At 51.2% G+C, this 19620-nt stretch overlaps 3 protein-coding genes across 3 annotated transcripts in view; all 3 read right to left on the bottom strand.

Moving 5' to 3' along the window:
* Positions 1 to 951: 951 nt before the first annotated feature.
* On the bottom strand, positions 952 to 6661 carry ADPRHL2 (ADP-ribosylhydrolase like 2). The gene is made up of 6 exons (XM_027537840.1): positions 6415 to 6661; positions 4181 to 4277; positions 3736 to 3943; positions 3236 to 3420; positions 2335 to 2435; positions 952 to 1761 (listed from the first exon to the last, which is right to left on the bottom strand). The coding sequence occupies exons 1-6, from the start codon at positions 6626 to 6628 to the stop codon at positions 1469 to 1471; spliced, it is 1098 nt and encodes a 365-aa protein (XP_027393641.1). The 5' UTR covers positions 6629 to 6661; the 3' UTR covers positions 952 to 1468.
* Positions 6662 to 7797: 1136 nt separating this feature from the next.
* On the bottom strand, positions 7798 to 12252 carry TEKT2 (tektin 2). Its single transcript, XM_027537847.1, has 10 exons — positions 11981 to 12252; positions 10536 to 10743; positions 10326 to 10451; positions 9931 to 10136; positions 9259 to 9402; positions 9069 to 9183; positions 8783 to 8890; positions 8526 to 8669; positions 8280 to 8359; positions 7798 to 8108 (listed from the first exon to the last, which is right to left on the bottom strand). Exons 2-10 carry the CDS (start codon positions 10689 to 10691, stop codon positions 7895 to 7897), a joined length of 1293 nt encoding a protein of 430 aa, XP_027393648.1. The 5' UTR covers positions 10692 to 10743; positions 11981 to 12252; the 3' UTR covers positions 7798 to 7894.
* A 3490-nt stretch (positions 12253 to 15742) lies between these two features.
* Positions 15743 to 19620, bottom strand: part of AGO3 (argonaute RISC catalytic component 3) — a 136174-nt gene continuing 132296 nt past the window's right edge. The window contains exon 18 of the mRNA XM_027537844.1: positions 15743 to 15903. Within this exon, the coding sequence (XP_027393645.1) occupies positions 15832 to 15903 (72 nt within the window). The 3' untranslated portion in view covers positions 15743 to 15831. The remainder of the gene's footprint in view (positions 15904 to 19620) is intronic.

Below are 19620 nucleotides of genomic sequence, written 5' to 3' on the forward strand. Positions count from 1 at the left end.
GCCTGGGCTCTGCACCAAGTAAATGCCAGGAAGCGTTTTAAGAAACCAAAGAAAGGCAGTGGCTGGAGCTGGGGAAGATGGGTCAAACTTCCCTGGAACATTCCTGCAAGCTCTCAGGGGTAGTGGAGCATGACAGCTGGCTCAGGATCCCGGGGGCGAAGTTTCAACATCTGATACACATTATGAATGAAATCAGGGATCTCTGCTCCTGTGGACGAGGCTGGTGCCAGGCCCAAGGCGGAAGGCAGGGCTTGGGGAGCAGTCCTGGGAGAAAGCACATGCCCCACAGCCTGCCACACACTGGGGATCTGGACCGCAGACCTGAGGCCAGTCCAGGCCCTGAAAAATCCTGGAGGAACCCCGTCCCGACTGAAAGCAGACCTGCCCAACAATCCTAAAACCTCAGGCTAGCTGCAGGGCTGGGCACAGATCTCCACCGAGGCTGGAAGAGCCCTCAAGTTTAAGGGGGGGTGCCCTCTCTATTACCATTTTCCTTTCTTCAAAATAGATGGTGTGTAGAACTTCCTGGCAGGCCAAGGCCCTTGACGGAGGCCCAAGATGCAGAGTGAGGCCTGCCCTCCCTAAAGGTCAGCAATCTGGTGACCCAAAGTTCGCTTCACACCCTCCCACAGGGTTCTGGTTCCTGGCCCAGCAGGGCCTGGGTCCTATCTGGGGGGCAACCTATTAAGTCGTCAGGTTCTCTAAGAGCAGTAATATCTGACTTCTTCCTGCCCACTGCCTGGGCAACTCTGAGGGATCTCCAACAGGAAAAAGCACCAAACTACGCCTGCTCTCTTCCTGGATGGACAACTGGAGGAATCTGCCTCCACCACCCAGCAGGTGGGTCCCTGGCTCCTACGAGTGAGGCTCAGATAGAGAGGTGCTAGGCGCAGAAGGTCAAGGTGAGGGGAAGAATCCATCCATGTGGAGGAGAAACACAAGAAACAGTGGTGGGACTTACCAAAACTGTTTATTGCTCTGCGATTTTCTCTGGAAGCTGTTCACAAGACCCACGACGGCCAAGGGCCAGGTGTGCATCTCGAATGGCCAGATCCACGTGCCCACCTCCTGATCCACATAAACTGAGCACTCGGGGCCCAAAGACAGGCTTCAGGCAAACTGGCTAAATCCCAACAAGGAGAAATGATGCCGCAGATCATTTCCACCTCCCCAAATCCCATGTCCTAGATAATCAAGGAAAACGCCACAAATACTGCTCCAAAATAAAACCTGCTCTGGTCCCTCATGTCTGACTGAGGAGCCAGGAGCACCGAGGCTCTGCAGAAGGCAGGAACCCAGCACCAGAAGGCACCTGTTCCTCCCCAGACTAGACGCTGGCTCCAAGGTGCACTCTGCCCACGCGGCAGGAAGACCGAAGCAGGGAGCCGAGCCTGAGGATGCCCAGGGTTTCCAATGCAAGTTGTAGCTGGTCCTGCTGCGTAAGGCAGGCCCTTAGCGGCTGAGGCCCTCAAAGACTCTTCTGGAAGACCCGGTGCAGGCTCTGGGCCAGGACGTCAGTCTCCTCATAGCCTTCACAGCTTTGCTGCCAGCTCTCTGGCACCTGTTCCATCCCATAGTAGGCGCCAGCAATGGCCCCGGCCATGGTGGCAATGGTGTCCGTGTCCCCACCGAGCGAGATGGAATAGACGAGAGTCCTTTGGAGGCTGTTGAAGGTAGAGGGGATCTCGGGGTCGGGCTCCATGCAGCGCAGGAAGCAATAGATGGCGGTGGGCACAGATTCAAAGGCAGCAATGCCATTTCCTGTGGGGAGACCACAATATGGGAACTTGACCCCTATTCCCAGGCCCCATGGTGTCCCCAAGTTTCCTGACACTTGTCACAAGTCAACTCTCTAGGCTTCAAGTTAGGCTGGGATTAAGATCACAGCCTGGGTTTAAATCTCGGCTTGCCCACCTGTTGCCTGTGTGATTCCTGTATCTTGGCTTTAGCTCCATGTGCAGAGAGGAAATAAAGTTAGGAACTTTTGCAGGGCTGGTGTGTGAGGGTGAAATGAAATCCTAGAGGTAAAGCACTCTGCAGAGTGCCCAAAACACGGAAAAATGCTGTATGAATAAACAGCAGTTATCACCATCAGCCGTAAAACAACTAACGGCCAGCAGCCGTTTCTGGGTGTTGCAGGTTGAGGGCACTGTTGCCCTAGAGAAGAAGGCTCTGTGCCCAGCCTGCCAAGGAGCCTCCAGAGAATGGTGCTCCTGTTATGGCAGCCCCAGAAGTGCGATGGTGGAGGAGTAACTGCAGGCACCCCTCCCGTCCCATCTAAGAGCTCAAGACTAACCCTGAAGGATGACGGGTGGGGGGCAGGGGGCTACCCACCTAGCTCGGACACCACCTCCTCTCTGGTCACTGAGTCCTGCTCTAGAAGCTCCCCGATCTTCTTCAGTCGGCTGGAGTACGGACGCTCCTCCATGCCCAACCTGTGGATGGGGGCGAGATTGCAGGGAGGTCGGAGCCAGCAGGGTGGAGACGGCAGGTGGGGAAGGGTGGGGCAGGGATGTGGTCAGGCTGATACCCAGGCACAGGTGCCAGGGCAAGAAGTGGGAAGGGCTGGGTGTGAGCTGGCTGGTTTGTTCTCTGGGACCCAGAGAGCCCTGAAGTACAGCCTACGCACAGGGCTCTTCCCACCCCTCCTTAGGACCTGCAATTAAAGAAGGAAGGTTTCAGAGACTTCCCAGGTGGTCCAGCGGCTAAGACTCCACACTCCCAGTGCAGGGGGCCTGGGTTCAATCCTTGATCAGGGAACTAGATCCCACATGCCGTTAACTAAGAGTTCAGACGCTGCAACTAAAGATCCCGCACGCCGCAAGGAAGATCGAAGATCCCTCATGCCGCCACTAAGACCTGGCGTGTGTAATATTATTAACATTAACATTCAAATTAATAATACTTAATATTATTAAGTGGGCTTCCCTGGTGGCTCAGAGGTTAAAGTGTCTGCCTGCAATGCGGGAGACCTGGGTTTGATCCCTGGGTCGGGAAGATCCCCTGGAGAAGAAAATGGCAACCCACTCCAGTATTCTTGCCTGGAGAATCCCATGGACGGTAATAGAAACATTTGTATTCATTAAATATGTATAAAATAAGTAGTAATATGTATTAAATAAGTACTAATACATATTTAATAAATACATATTTTACAAAGGTTTCCGCTTGAGACAATGCCACCCCACCAGCATACACACGAACAACAGATGCGCCCCCCCGCCCGCCTACTTACTCCCTGGCATCCAGCACGGACTGGGCATCACTCTCCAGCTCTTCCATGTGGCCAAGGAGCTGCTCGAGGAAGTGCTCACTGGACGACTCGCCCTGCAAGGCCAGGTGCACAGCCAGGGCCTGCAGGATGGCACCATTGTAACCCAGGGAGGAGGCGTGTGTCAGCTGGGCCGAGAGCCGGGCGAACTAGGGCAAAGACAAGGGAGGCGAAGGCCTGCGGTTACCCGGCGTGCGGGAGGGTGTGGTTACCCGGCGTGCGGGAGGATGCGGTTACCCGGCGCGCGGGAGGGTGCGGTTACCCGGCGCGGGAGGGTGCGGTTACCCGGCGCGCGAGAGGGTGCGGTTACCCGGCGCGCGGGAGGGTGCGGTTACCCGGCGTGCGGGAGGATGTGGTTACCCGGCGTGCGGGAGGATGTGGTTACCCCGGCGTGCGGGAGGGTGTGGTTACCCCCGGCGTGCGGGAGGGACGAGAGGGCCGAGGCCAGCCCACCCGGACCATACCTTCTGCACATCCTGCACGCTGCTATAGGCCAGGGAGATGCCGGCCACCCGCATGGCACCCCCGTTGCCGTAGGAGCCTTTGCCATTGAACTGGGCGCGTGCAGGCTCAAAGACATCCCGGCATCTGGGGCTTAGGAGTTTCCTGAAGACGGTGATCACTCCAGCACCGTAACCCCGGTCAGGGTCCTTCTTGTACTCCTGAGCAAACCTAGGGGCGAGGCCACAGGATCACAATTTAAGAGATGCCTGCCATGGCTGGGAGAGAAGAAACCTGGCTGGTTTGGGAAAAGAGGAATCCTGGAGCTGTCACTTCTAGTTTGGGAAGCTGCAGCGGCCCAAAGGACAGTGTCCTGCTGCGGGGTCTGGGGGAGGGTGTCCTGGCATGCACGGACATCGCTGCGCTGGTCAAGGGGTGCAGTAACCCCGCCCACCCGCTTGGCCTCACCTGTGAGCCATGTCCACCTCGTCGAAGGCCTCCTTGGCCAGCAGGGACTGCACCAGCGCCCTGGCCATGGCTGTGTCGTCCGTGTAGCACAGTGCTTCTGCAGGGAGGGCAGGGGGCAGACATGGAACTGCAGGGCTCGAGGGTGGCGGCTGCGGCCTCCTGCTCACGCTTTTTATCTACTACTTCCAGAAGGCCTCAAGCCAGCCTCTCACTCCCATCCAGTTTCCCAGGCTCTCAGCCATGGGATTTTCGACAGTTCCGTACGCTGAATTAGTCACATGTCCTGCTGATTTCAGATCTCCGGTGTCTTCCCCACCCTCCAACCTGGCCTATATGTGCTGCCAGAAAATTCTTCCTAAGAGTAGAGCATCACTTTCGTCATCACACTCTCCTGCTCAGATGGCTGGCTCTCACCTTCAGGATGAGGTCCAAATTCACTGCCATGGCCATTTGAAGCCCTTCCTTCCTTATCCATCTTATGTCCCACTGTTCCCCTCCACCTCTTCAGAACCAATCCTGAAGCCTGGGTCACATCCTTCCCACCTGGGGCTGCTCGTCTCCCTCCACCCACCTCCTCTCCTTCCTCTAGGTGCCCGGGTCTTCTGCCCTGGCACTTGTAACACACATCACTGGTTTTGGTAGCTTCTCAGGCTATAAGCCAGTTAGGGACAAGGACTTGCTTTTATCCAAAGAAGACACAGCTGTAGAGAGCAAAGCACACTCCCTAATGAACCCCTTCTTATTCCTCACATCTGACATCTGCCCTCAGCCCCCGGCCCCACCCTGCTCTGTGTATCCCAAGCCCCAACCCTGCCCTCTCTTTACCTTTCACTCTCAGGAGGCCCCCACTCTCTACTTTACCAGCAAGAGAGGCCTACAGTCTCCTACCCGCAGCCACACGCTCTAGTCTCCCCTCAGAGGGACTGAGTCTCTCCTGCAGTCTAGCCCCAGCCTAATTCCCAGGGGACCTTGCCTTGCCTTTGTCTCTTCAGCTTCTCCTTCTGTGATGCAGCAGAACCCAGTCTCCATTCAACTGGTCCCTGGCACCCAGTTTCCCCCCAGGGAACCACGTCTCTCCCACTCCCAGCCTAGATGATCAAAGATGGAGCCAATGCCACCTCCAGCCCAGCCAAAAGCACATCCCGTGCCCTGGTTCAGGGATGAATGGGTGACCTAAGCCAGGCCAGTGAGACCATCAGAGACTTCTGCTGGGGCTTCTGTAAAGAGAAACTTCCTCTGCTGGAGATGCTGAGCTAGGAGCTGCTGAGGGCTACCCCATGGGAAGGGTCTGCCTGGCTGAAGCCCACCCAAAAGAACGCAGATCTGAATCAGGAGAGGAACTGAGTCTTGAGTTCCTTTTCATTCCCTCCGGAACCCACTGAAATATAGCTTCCAGGGTTCAACCTTCTACTGACAAAGCTTTCCTAAATCTAGACTCCCCCCTACTTAACTTCTCTGTGGCCTCACATCAGTAACCAGTGTCTTCATCTTGAAATTCCTGAGTTTATTGTTACACACCTCCCCTGCTTCTCCTCCAATAAACTTTTTCCTTCTCTAACTCCTTTTCTTTCTCCAGGTTTCTGGGTGTGGCTCCTTTTTCTTACTATTCTACGTGATCTCCCAGAAGAATCCTCCTCAGCCGTGACACTGCACTGAGTTCTGAGTGATGAGTTGACCGCACAGGGGAGAGAGAGGCTGAGGGAATAGAGTTTTACAGGCAAAGGGACCGCAATACATGCAAAGGAGCTAGAGGAGGCACGAAGTGCCAGGAAGCGCAGCACAGAAAGCAAAGCCAAGGGTGCTAGAAGATGGAACTGGAACCGCAGGCGAGGGCAGGCCAAGTAGGGTACTTTAAGGAGTATGGCTCTGTCCTAAGGGTAATGGACAACTACTGCAGAGATTCAGGCCCGGGGAGGCCTCCATAAGATCTGTTCTCAGAAGTGCGCTCCAGCTGCGTGGAGATGGGCTGGTGGCGCAGTGTTCTGAGAGACCGGGGTAAAACGGGTGAAACTGGCCAGAGGTGTTAAGTACTGGAGTAGGCGCAATCTAGGCGTGGCGTGCCCCGAGACGGCGAACGTTCGGGGCGAGATATGTGAACACGGGGCTCGGATCCTGGACACGCCGAGTCCGAGGTATCCCCGCGTCGTGCAGACCGGGCTCCTCCGGCAGCGGTCCCCTCCCTGCCCGCGTCCCTCGCCGAGCCCCGGGTGCCCACGGCGCCCGACCCCGCCCACCTGTCCGCGCGCTCCCGGGAGAGCCGGGGTCCGGCTCCAAATCCTGGACCTGACGCAGGACTGACGTCAGGTCGACGGTGTCGCGCGCCTCGTAGACGGCGCCCACGCAGTCCCCGAGCAGCGCGCCTGCCAGGCAGCCTCGGAAGCGGGAGAGGGAGCGTGCCGCCCCAGCCCCTCCGCAGCCCGCCGCCGTCATCGCTGCCGCCGCCGCCATCCGCGCGGACTCGCCGCCACTTCCGGCGTGGCGGGCGCGCGCCCCCACTGAGCGGCGTCTCAGGCCCCACAGCGCCGCCCCGCGGCCCGGAGTCGCAGAGCCCCCGGCGAGAGACCAGGGGCGGTCCCCTGGTCAGATAGGGTCCGGTCTATGTCTTTAGCCCGCATTTCCGCGACTTGTAAGGGCTTTCCTGGTGCCTCGGATGGTAAAGAATCCACCTGCATTCTTTACCATCTGATCGGGAAGATCCTCTGGAGAAGGAAACGGCAACCCACGCCAGTATCCTTGCCTGGAGAATTCTATGGACAGAGGTGTGTGTGTGTGTGTGTGTGTGTGTGTGTGTGTGCGCCTGGAGAATTCTATGGACAGAGGTGTGTGTGTGTGTGTGTGTGTGTGCGTGCGCCTGGAGAATTCTATGGACAGAGGTGTGTGTGTGTGTGTGTGTGTGTGTGTGTGTGTGTGTGCTTGCGCCAGTATCCTTGCCTGGAGAATTCTATGGACAGAGGTGTGTGTGTGTGTGTGTGTGTGTGTGTGTGTGTGTGTGAATTCCATGGACAGAGTAGTGTGTGTGTGTATGTGTGTGTTAGTCGCTCAGTCGTGTCCGATTCTTTGCGACCCCATGAACTGTAGCCCACCAGGCTCCTTTGTCCAAGGGATTCTCCAGGCAAGAATACTGAAGTGGATTGCCATTCCCTTCTCCAGAGAAGGTGCTTACGGGGAACAACTTAACAGAGGAGCCTGGTGGACTACAATTCATGTGGTTGCAAAGAGTCGGACCCGACTGAGCAACTGACACTTTCACTTTTCCCCAGAGTTGTAAAGGGGGTCCTAGCCGGCTGGTCGGCCACTGAAGGGCCCTGGAGAGCTGGGCAATGAGCCAGACCTTTGGGTCACTGTCCCCCCTCCCCTGCACGGTTGGCCAGCTGTCCAACCATAGGGTGGCCCCTATTCAGGCCTGGGTGCCCACCTCCAAGCCCTCCCCATCACCCTAGCCCGCTCTGGGCCTCCTCTAGGTATGAAGAGGGGGCAGAGCTGGTTAGAGGTCACACCGCTGGAGTCCAAGGGTGCTGGCTTTAGAGATGGTGTTTCCCATCTTTGCACCTCCACACACAGGAGGGTCAAGAGCCCTCTCTCCCGCTGGCTACATGCAGGGGGAGCAGAGAACCCTCTGGACTGAGAATCCCGACCTTTATTAGATTCGTTCTCTCCGCTCCCCCCATCCCTTCCATTTTCAACCAGCCTTCCTCTCCTCCCTCAGCCCCCTGCCTAGGCCAGCTCCAGCTGGCAGGTCTTGAGTGGACTCAGGGTGCGGTTTGTGGTGCGGGTGAAGGTGTCCACCTCAGGCACAAACTTCTCCGCAGGCACGGTCAGCTTCCGACGGGTGTCCATGCACTTGGTGTCCAACAGCATGGAGTTGGCCTTGCAGGCGATGTCAGCCTGCAGCCGGGCCAGATGCTTGTACAGGGCATCCAGAGCGTCCCTGGGGAGCAGGCATTAACAGCCCACTGCCCCCAGCATGAGACTGAGAACTCAGGGCTGACTGAGCTCACCAGCCTTGAGCCAGGAAGCCAGCAGGGAAGCCCGCAGGCAGCCAGGGACCCCAGTGGTGGGAGGTATCTCCCCGCCCCTCCTGCCCGCTCCCTAGACCTACTGTGCCTGAGCCAGCTTCTGCTTCAGGGCGGCAATGGTTGCCTCTAACTGGTGAACCTCGTCGGTGAGGCCGTACTGTGCCTGGAGGCAGAGGGGCAGGTTGGGAATCCCAGGTCAGCCATACTAGTCTTCTGCCCACAGGCCTGGGGGGTGGTTGCCCTGCGCCAGCACCCCTGCCCCACCAGAAAGTGAGTCATCCTGAGGAACCTTAGCAGGGGGCCTGTGCCCCGCTGGGGTGCCCTCGCACCTGGTCCCTGCAGAGTTCCACGTTGGGCCGGTAGGTCCTGGCCTCTAGCCGTGTGTGGCACAGCTTCAGGTTCTGTAACTTTCTGCGCAGGTCCTCCTCCAGGTGCCGGATGTCCTCATGCAGCTCGGCAATCTCCTCCAAGGTCTGCGGGGACAGAGCGCCCAGTCTCCACTGGTTACCCAGTCCAGGGCTTCCTGGCAGGGCTCATCTCACAGCCGGAAGTCCATGCCCCAGGAGACCACGTGGAGAAGGCTCACATTCTTCTCTTGCCACTTGAGCTCACTGTACAGTTTCTCCATCTCCCGCAGCCGCTTCCTGAAGGCGAATTCCGTGGCAACCCTCTGGGCTTCCAGCTCGTTGTTGGTCTGAGAACAGGAAGTAGGCAGGGCAAAGGGAGGGAATAAGCTCTGGCCACCTGAGGGTGTCGCTCAGGTGCAGGGAGGGATGCCATAAGACAGAGACCATAAGACAAGGGTGTGTGAGTGCCCGCTGGGGCCAGCTCTTAGCCATGGAGGATCGAGGAGGTGGTGGTGGGGGACTCACCTCAGCAATAGTGAGGGCGATGGCCTCCCTCAGCTCAATGGCCTTTTTCATCTCAGCCTCTCCATGGTCCTTGTTGAACCGACTCAAGTCATCCCACTGCTGGAGTGAGGTGGAGCTGCAGGCGGCAGGAAATAGTAAGAGCATGGCCTCTGCGGGGAGGGAGGGAGAGGGAGTGAAATGTCCTTCTTACCCATTGGGCACACGTGTGGGATTGATCTTCAGAGAGATGTTCGGGGACGTGAGGTTGAGAGAGAGGCAGCCTCTGTCAATGTCCAGTGTCTCCATTTTGCCACGATGGTCAGAGTTGAGCCGCTGTCGGGCTTCCTGCAGGAGGCTGGGGCGGCGGAAGAGACTGGATCAGTGAACCATCCCTCCAAAGCAGCCCCGGAACACAGTCCCCCACCCTGGTACTGAAGGGACAGGGAGGGATGGGAAAGCTGAGCTGACAGAGGAGCTGCTGCTGCAGTTGAGACAAAGATGGGCACAGCTGGATGAGCCCCCTACAGACAAAATTAGGGCACCCAAATGCTTGTACACACCCACAGGGCACACTCAAATAGCTACATCCACATGGCTCACGTGCCCAGAAAGTCAGGGATGATGGCAAATGCACTCATCCCTCATGTTTCCAATCAATAGATAACGACTGCTGAGAGCAGTGTCACGAGAAGTATTCTGAGACCATGTCCAAGCGGTGCAAAAAGTGCTACGATCAGCGAGTGAGTGGTTTCTGCCATGGGCACAGAGGGGGCAGAAGGCAGCCTGAGAAGCAGTGACTAGTTACCCATGATACACAGGTTCTGGGTTGAAAACACAGCCTCCCAAGGCAGGGGAACATGAGAATGCCGTGTCTTTCTCTTACAAGAGCTTCTCAAAGGCCTGGCTGATCTTCTGTTGCAAGGCCTTCTTGGTGGCCTCAATGACCTCCACCTCTTTGTGCAGCTCCTCCTCCACAGGGTCCTTCACCACATCAATGTCACGCCGACTCTCCCGCAGGGTCAGGCATTCAATTGCCACATCCAGAGGTAGGTTCTTGGCCTGCAGGTTTTGCTCCGCTGACTCTTTCATCTAGAAGAGAGAGGGCACAGGGGGCTGGTGGGGCCATCCTACTGGGAAGCAGCTCTCATCACCACTTTAGCCAAGGGGACAGTGAGTGACTCAGATGGACAAGCCACCAAATACCCAGACCCAAAAGAGGGGAAGGAGAGGAGGTCGTCCTTGAGCAGGATCTCCTGGCACCCTGCCCTGGCTCCCTGCCTGTGCCAGGGCGTCAATCTCAGCATCTAAATCCGTCAGACACTTGTCCAGCATCTCCTTCCATCGGCTGACAGTATCGATCCTCTCTGCCAGCCGCGTCCTATTGTCATGTTCATCCCAAATGGTCTGGAAGAGACAGACACAGATAAAGAGGCTGTCGGGGGCTGGGAGCTATCCCTTCACCACCCAGCTGGACTCTGGACCCCCAACCTGGTTGTTGGTCTCGTTGCGGAGGACCCGGGCCTCCTGGCGGATCTGGTGTGAGGCATCTCGCTGGCGCTCGGCGTTGGTGGACAACAGGTAGCTGTTGGTCTGCCAGTCCGGCAACCGGAAGCGTGGACTGGGCTTGACACTCAGCGTGGCCATGGTGCAGGTCCTGAAGGGTCAGGCCCCCAGGCCTGTTCCAGGACACCTAACTCTGCAGGAGGGGGCAAACAGGTGGCAGGAGACCACGCAGGAGAGCCTCACCTGGACTGCAGCCCCTCTAAAGGACATGCTCCTGTCCACTTTGCTTCAATTCCCTTCCTTCTGGAAGCCTGCTTGGGAACAGCTCTCCCTACATTCAACTGTTTGAGGCATTAACTAAGTTTCCTCCCACCCGACTATCCACAGACACAAACTGTGGCACCCTTCCCTTACTGTGGCACCTTCACCCTGGATCAGGTGAAAGGGGATAATGGGGTCCCTCTGGGTGTGTGTGTTAGACCAGGTGCTTAGTAGGGCTGGCAGAGTGGGTGGGTAGCAGGAATCGTTGTTGTTTAGCAGGAATTGTTGCTGTTTAGTCGCTAAGTCTGGTCCGACTCTTTGCAACCCCGTGGACTGTAGCCCTCTGTCCATGGGGTTTCCCAGACAAGAATACTGGAGTGGGTTGCCATTTCCTTCTCCAGGGGATCTTCCCGACCCAGGAATTGAACTTGCCTCTCCTGCACTGGAAGGCTGATTCTTTAGGGCTGAACCACCAGGGAAGCCCTAGTGTTAGTCTGTCAGTCATGTCCGACTCTTTGCGACCCCATGGACTGTAGCCCGCCAGGAGGTTCTGTCCATGGAATTCTCCAGACAAAGATACTGGAGTGGGTAGCCATTCCCTCTCCAGGGGATCTTCCCCACCCAGGCGCCGAACCCGGGTCTCCTGCACTGCAGGCGGATTCTTTACCGTCTGAGCCACCCGGGGAAGCCCAGGGAAGCCCTGGGTAGCAGGAAAAATAGACCTTAATCCAATTTCCATCCCTACTTGCAGCAACTAAAGTCCTGTGGGTTTTCTTTTCTTTCCCTGCCCTAGCTTTGGGACAAGATCCGGAGGGATCGAAGAGAAGGAGCCCTGTTCTCCGTTTGGAAAAGACAGGCTAGTCTTGCCGGGGGCTACAAGTTGGCTCTAGGGAATTGGGGGTGGGGGCGCTGGTCCCCTCCCCACCTGGCCGTCACGTTCCCTCTCTCCGCCCTCTACTGGAGGAGGAGGAGGAGAGGGGGGCAGTGAGGGATCCCCACTGGGAGGAGCCGGGCTTTGTCTGGTTCCCAGCCCAGCCCCTCCCGTCCTCTCCCAGGATAGTCATCTTTAGTTTATATTACTACCCCGGCACGAAGAAAGGAGCGGGAGGGAGATCGGCCCTGGGTGTAAGCACCCCGCCTCCGCCAGCCCGGTCCCCTCGTCCTCTCACCTCCTTCCGCGCTCGCACTTCCGCCTCCCTCGGCCAGCTCCTCTGTTAAGCGCCCCCGGTTGCCAGGCATCCCAGTTGCTAGGCACCCCGCTCTCGGCGCGCCGTTCACCTCCGCCCGCCTGTTTAGTTTGGCCACCGCCGGGCGGCGGCGGCGGCTTTGGGGGCCCAGAGGCCTTCCAGGTAGGAAAGGGCCGGCGGCTGAGCTGGTGCTGCGGGTGGTGCAGCGAGGAGGAGGAGGGCGTCAGGATACGGCCCTCACTTCGTTGACAACCATTTTTATTTTGATAAAGGTCACCCACCAACATAGCAAAAAAAAAAAAAAAAGATACCAAAGTCATCCTCAGGCTCACTCCCCAGTAAGTATCCTTCCAGAATGTGTATATATTTAACACTGTTTACGCACCTTCTTTTGATCCTATATTTCCCAACAATTTCATCATCTGCTTGACGTCATAAAAGGAATGATCATCGTATTTGGAGAGAGCACGTCCCTGGGAGAGGTCACTGAGGTTTTGGAAGTAGTAATGCAAACAATTCGACCATTTCTTTAAAAAGGAGAAGGGGGGAAAAAATTCAACCGTGCCAGGACCGTTTTAGGTATTGGAAAATGTTGATCGTTAATGTACATAACTAATAGGTGAGGCAGGCATGACCCCCATTTTCGCCAGCAACTAAAGAGCCTGGCGAGGATGGAAAAGTTTGGTCCCTAGGTCTATCTTCTCTCAGTTACGACTCCACACTGCCTCTAGTGGTGGCGCTGGGCAAGAGGGTGGCAGGGATGCCAGCCTCAGCTTGCCGGCCAGCTGCTCTTCGGAGGGCTGCGGAGAAAGATCCTAGGAGGTGGATGCTCTGACCACCACCGTCTTACCGGCGAGAAAACAGGCTCAGAAAAGTGAGGAACCCTGTGCCCAGGGTCACATGACTAAGTGGTAGAGCCTGGATCCAAACTCAGGCCGTCTGCTTCAGAGGCTAAGTTCAGGTTTGATAGATGGAGGACAAGAGGAGTCCAACAGGACTCCTCAGTTTTAAAACAGCAGTGAGTGTTGGGGGGTGGGGGGCGGGTGGAGGGGAGCGCGTCACAGAGAGAAGAGAGGTTAGAGAACCTAGGACTTGGTAGGCAAGGGGATGATGAGGTTGGTTTTTGAGTAGTTTGAGGTGATTGTCGTGGATCCCGTACTGCAGTCTAGCCGACAGAAATGTGAGTCTGGAACTCTGCAGAGAGACTGAGGTTGGAAACATCTCCAAGACTTCTTTAATCACAAAATTTTTTTTCCACAGAATATTTTCTAAACTCTAATACATGGCTCACAAGCCAGACATGCATGGAAATTTGTGATATAGCTCTTTATGCTAGGATTAACGAAGACAGAAAAATATAAATCCCTGGACAAATTGTTAGAAAAAATGATCGGATTTTGGCATAGATATTTGGAAACGTAACCAGAAGAAGTAAACAAATATGGAAGAATGCTGGTGGCTTCGGCACGTATCTCTGACTGTGGTGGCCTTGATGTTCATGACTCCTGAGGCTTCGGCACATCCTGACCAGGGACAGAAGGTGTTAGAAGAAAAGGTCAGACAGCTGATGGACTGGACTAAGAGAGACAGAGTGATGAGAATGAATACTGCCGCGTTCAACCATTTTGTATTAGAAAAGCCCAGAAACTATTCCGTTATTGCAATGTTTACTGCTCTCCAGAGGTTTAGATCATGTGCACCGTGCAAACTTGCTGTTGAAGAATTTCAGGTCTTGGCAGGTTCCTGGCAATTCTCCAGTGCATTCAGCAACAAGGTATTTTTTGCTATGCTGGATTTTGATGAAAGCCCTGAGGTCTTTAAAACACTCCAGGTGAAGGGAGGTCCAGTTGTCCTCCATCTTCCTGCTAAAAGTGAATTCACAGCAGATGACATTTATAATTTCCAAGTAAGGGATATCTCTGCGCAGCATATGTTCACATGGGTAGACGACAGAACTGGGAGATGGATGGGCAATTTCACAACCAGACAGCCTATACATTTTCACTATCCCTTCAAGTTAGGGATATCTGTGGCTCTCATCGGTGGACTTGTGTATGTATTGAAATGGAAGAGGACGTTTATTTTTAGCAAAAATTTTTGGGCGGTTTTAGCTCTGTGTTTTGTAATCTTGATGTCATCTGGTCGAATGTGGATTCATATACGAGGAGCCCCGTTTGCTGAAAGCAAAACTCACACAGGACAGACACATTATATTCAAGACACGTATTTCTTTCAGTATGTAGCAGAAATGTACATCATTTCTCTGTTTTATATGTGCATTACCCTGGGAATGGTGCTGTTAAGTACAGCTGCCACCTCTCGTATGAACATTATAAGGAGGAAGATAATGTCCGTGACTGGTATGTGTCTACTTGTCATCTTCTTCAGTTGGCTGCTTTCTCTCGTCAGACTTAAATATCATGTCTATCCATTCAGAATTCTCATGAATTAAAAAGGATCCTAGAGATGTTAAACAAGGAAGCAAGAAACTTTTTTTTTTAATGTGGAGACAAAAACATGAAGCGGAAGAATATGAACTCATAACTTCTTTAAGTGATTGAGATTTAGCCAAAGGAGACATGTGGTGCTTTGGTAATAACAAGCTGGTTTTTTTTCCTCAAAATCTGTTATGGTATGTATCTTCTCTGTTCTTCTCAATTTTCTCCTCCCAGTAAATGTCATATATTACCTTACTTAGTGAATTCCAATGACTAAGACCCTCAGAGTATATACTTTTTCTCAAAAGAGGACCATGTTTGAAAGTCCCTTAATTAATGCTTTGTCAGCTGATCTTATTCTAATATGAAAAATGTCTTGATAAGGTGTTCATCCAAGTTATGCCTGTAGTGCCTTTCTTGGAGGTGTGTATTTGCACAGCTTACTAAGTGTGCTGCTCCCGGAGCCTTCTCTTTCTTTAGAGTGCACTTCCAGTGTCTAGAGGCAGATAGAGTATCCTTGGTGCTCCATCTTCCAAGTCTTTCCTGCTGAAATACGTTTTTGTGCTTCTTGATGGTTGTAGATATTACAAACTAATTAAATACTGGATTATTTCTCCATGATTATTAATTACTTTTTAACTGGAAAGCGTTCAGATAAATTTTTTAAATTTTTCTTTCAAGAGGACAATTTCTAACAAAATAGTAGTTTGTATTTTGGTCTTGCTATGAGGTTTTCGATTAAATTTAAATCCAAGGGGAAAATAAAGACAATTCAGAGGATGAATGATGATTTTATTCATCCTTTTCTGTTTGGAGGCATGCTAAAATATCAGGTTGTTTCCAATATGCAGAAATGTAAAATGGAATGTCTTAAAAGTGGTTCTATTTCAGCCTTTTTACCCTTTTAAGTGGAAAATCAAAGTACAAATTTGGAGCTCCCCCTCCCTGACTATTTAACCGTTTACCATTCTTCTATTTTATATAGATAATCAAAGTTAAATCCTAAATAGTTTATTAATCTTGGCAAATGACAGCAAGGTTGTATTTTACTATTAAACTCTCATCATCCCTCTGGAAATTTCTATTTTAGAAAAGTGAGAACTTTGTGAAAATGTTTTTCAAGCAACAACAATTTAGTGTTACATGAGAAGATTTCTGCAGATTTTCAAATTAATACCAAAAGGGTCTTTTTTTGGAGTACAATAAATTTTTATTATACAGCAATTTTTTAAAAAAAGACTTTGTCATAGAATTCATCTTCACATTAGAGATTCCCACAGTGAGGGAACAATTTATTACTTATAATTTTATATTTGTGGACAGATTATTTTAGGGCAAGTAAACACATTTGAGGATTAAGTCTTAGTTTAGCATCTGTAACATTTTGAAACATATCTAAAGGGACCTCTTCCCTACATGAAACTTCTGTATGTTCAGAGTATTCAGAAAATCTCCAGGCTCTTCTTCCTAGGATTTAGAAATCAGTAATGTGAAATATCATCATTTCTAATTTTAAAATTTCCCTCAGACATGTAACTATCAGTAACTAGTATCAACTGAACAGCGCTGGGAAGTTTGCAGAAACTAAACACTGCCTAACTTTTTGCAAAGTCTTTACTCTTGAATTAACAGTCTTTCCCTTTCTCTACCATCCTAGGACAAGTATTGAAGTCTGATCAGATACTGAGAATAATAAAGCTGAATTCCCTTTAAAAGTTTGATAAATTAAAAGGCAAAGGCTCATATGTAACCTTTAATTATACTGTGAGTCTTAAGAGAAGCTGAGAGATACCCCAATAACTCCCCTGCATACGGAACTCAGCCTGACAATTTCTTGGTTACAATTGCTCTCAAATCTTTCTTCAAAGATTATATTCTAAAAACAAGCAGGGGGACCTCTATGATGGTCCAGTGGTAAAGAATTTGCCTCGCAGTGCAGGGGATACGGGTTCAATCCCTGATTGGGGAACTAAGACCCTACAGACCTCAGGCAACTGAGCCCACACACCATGGTTGCTGAACCCATGTGCCATAACTAGAGAGTCCACGCACCACAACAAAAGATTCCGTGTGAGGCAACGAAGAGTCTGTGTTCTGCAACTAAGACCCGATGTGGCCAAATAATTTTTTTCAAAAAGAGATACTTAAAAAAAAAATCACCAGGTTTTGGTCCAGTGGTTAATAATCTGCCTGCCAAAGCAGGGGACACAGGTTCAATTCCTGGTCCGGGTAGATCCCACATGCCTGAGTAACTAAGCCCATGTGCCACTGCTGAGCCCACACTCCACAAGAGAAGCCACTGGAATCAGAAGCTCATGCAGTGTAACTAGAGAAAGCCTGATCACAGCAACAAAGACCCAGTGCTGCCAATAAATGAATAATACGTTTTTAAAAGTTACAAAATAACCAGGTTGAAAAAGAAATCAAGTGATTAAGAGATTTGTTTCACCAATGGACTTTTATCTGTTATTGCCTTCTTATTGTGAGTTGAAGAGCATGACAGAGCAGAGGCAAGGAGGTGTACAATCAGTTCTCAAGGTGTTAAGTCTAAAAGGTCAGCAGTTTCATAGCATAGCCATGACTTTATAGATGCCCACATCATGATGGTTGAAATAACAAAGCCCCGCAAATGTGAAAGTTGAGAGCCAAAAAGCCTGCTGTGGCAGCTTTCTGTGATGCCTCTGCCGGAACATAGTCACAACTTGTCCAGTGCCCCAGTGACTGTGAAGAGAGAGGGCTGCAGCCAGTCCATCCCAGAGCAAGGATTCAAACATGCTGCTGGAAGTAGGCCTCCGGCCAAAACACTGACAACCCTCTCACCAGTCTAGTGGAGCTGCAACTTTGAATCCAGAATGGTGGCTGCATGTTGGGTGAACAGCCTGTATCCCACACACCAACCCAGAGGGGGTCAGTCCTGGAGAAACACTGAGATGCCTGGGTCTGACCACTGGTGTGGTGTTTGGAGGAACAGAGCCTGTACTCCTCAGGTACCATAGAGGACACTTGGCCACCAGAGCTGCTCTGTCACTCCCTTAAAGGGTCTTAACATAGATAAGATTTAAAACCATCTTCCAATATAGTAAAAAAAAAAAATACTATTCAAGGGAATACCACAAATGGCAAATTTTTATAACCTAAAATCTTTGTAAGAGGACAAAAACAAATTAGAAAAATTAAACTAATAAAATGGTTTGGCAACCTTAATTTTACATTTGTATAAAAATATTACAAGTGGGGCTTCCCTGGTGGCTCAGTGGTAAAGAATCCACCTGCCAATGCAGGAGACATGGGTTTGATCCCTGGTCTGGGAAGATCCCACGTGCCACAGAGCAAGTACCTGTGCCACAACCGGAGCCTGTATTCTAGAGCCAGGGAGCCATAACTACTGAACCTATGTGCTACAACTATTGAAGCCCACACACCCTAGAGCCTGTGCGCCACGATAAGAGAAGCCTCCTCAGTGAGAAGCTCTCGCAATGCAAGAGAAAAGCATATGCAGCAACAAAGACCCAGCACAGCCAAAACAAAATTACAAATGAAAACCATCCGAATGACGGTTGTGACTGAAATCCTGTTTAGTAAAGCATCAACACTATTCTGATGTTTTTGGTTTCGGTTTTTGCAACATAATGTGCAAATTCCATCTAGTGGTAAAGAGTACTTTATGCTGCAGTAAAGAGTAATACTGTACAGTTAGCAGTTGCAAGTATCTTTGAACTGGGCTGTTTCTGAGGTCAGTTAGCGAAAAAGTCTATTAATAATTTGTTTCAGCTGAGAAACAGACATCATATAAAGTTTCATAATTCATAAGCCATGAATATGTCTGCTTTTCTTTTTAAATAAGTGAACCCAAGCATTATTCTTTTTTTTTCAAGCATTATTCTTAAAGGAAAATATTTTAATGGAGAATAGTATGAGAAAAGTGCTGCTCTATAAAGGCATTGCAAAGATCTTTATAGATTGTAGAAATTATATAAGTAACAAAAGTGACAAGGTAGGAAAATAGCCATCTTTTATTCAACAGATAAAAACTAGATTCCTGTCCTTTATGATAGAAACATATCAAACATTGTAAAAATGATCTTGTCCTCTCTTGGCACTGACAGATTAACCTAATTAATTTCCTTAGAGCAGCTGCAAGCTGTGCAAGTTTCAGCAGCCAAACAATTTGTCAAACGATCAAAGGACTGAAACATGGAAACTATGAGAACTTAAGAGTTCAAGATGTACGGCCCCCCTCCTAAAATGAAAAACCACCTTGGAATTTCCCTTAGAACGACCACCTCACTTCTGTATGTCTTACTATAGTGCTCTGAGCACCCTTTTCTCTGAAGAAAGTTTCAAGCAGCTGGATTTTAATAGAATTGGTGACTTGTTCTGTCCAGTTCAGCCTGTTTTATTAATCAGTCAGAGCAATTGGTTGATTACTGTCTGCCAAGATAAACGTCATGATTTTCTGGTACACTTGTGTATGCTCCCAGGCTTCTCTGGTGGCTTGGATGGTAAAGAACCTGCATCTGCCTGCAAGGCAGGAGACTCGGGTTCAATCCCTGGGTCAGGAAGATGCCCTGGAGAAGGGGAAGGCTACCCACTCCAGTATTCTTGCCTGGAGAATTCCATGGACAGAGGAGCCTGGAGGGCTACAGTCCATGAGGTTGCAAAGAGTTGGATACAACTGAGTGACTACACTTTCACTTTTTCACTATGTTTACTACAGCCTGACTTATCAGGGCATGTCTTAGCATCGCTGTTACACATATTTCCCCCATTTAAGTGTATGAATCTGGATATAGTTATTGATGTTTTCTGAACTTATATCAGTGGTTTTAGGGCAAGACTGACATTAGAGTGATTTTCTTCTATTTGTCAAACTTAACAGCTGACACACATAGTTAAAGAAACTCAAACCATCGGGATTTGTTAGTTAAGGTAACCAGTGCTTCTTCAGCATCAGTAACAAGATCCTTCAAGAACACAAACTGTACCATGAGGGTTGCACAGAGTCTGGGGACATGGAGGTGAGGGAAGCCTGGGGTGCAGGATACATAATAGCAAGATGGCATCAGACTGAATTCTCTGATGTTCTGGAGAACATAAATAGGGTAAACATATAAAGAAGGGACAAGTTTTTAATATTTAGGTTGGAATCCTTTAAAGTAGTTGAGTTCCTCCTAGGTAAGGAGC

Source organism: Bos indicus x Bos taurus, chromosome 3, assembly GCF_003369695.1.
Source record: "Bos indicus x Bos taurus breed Angus x Brahman F1 hybrid chromosome 3, Bos_hybrid_MaternalHap_v2.0, whole genome shotgun sequence".
NCBI lineage: Eukaryota > Metazoa > Chordata > Mammalia > Artiodactyla > Bovidae > Bos > Bos indicus x Bos taurus.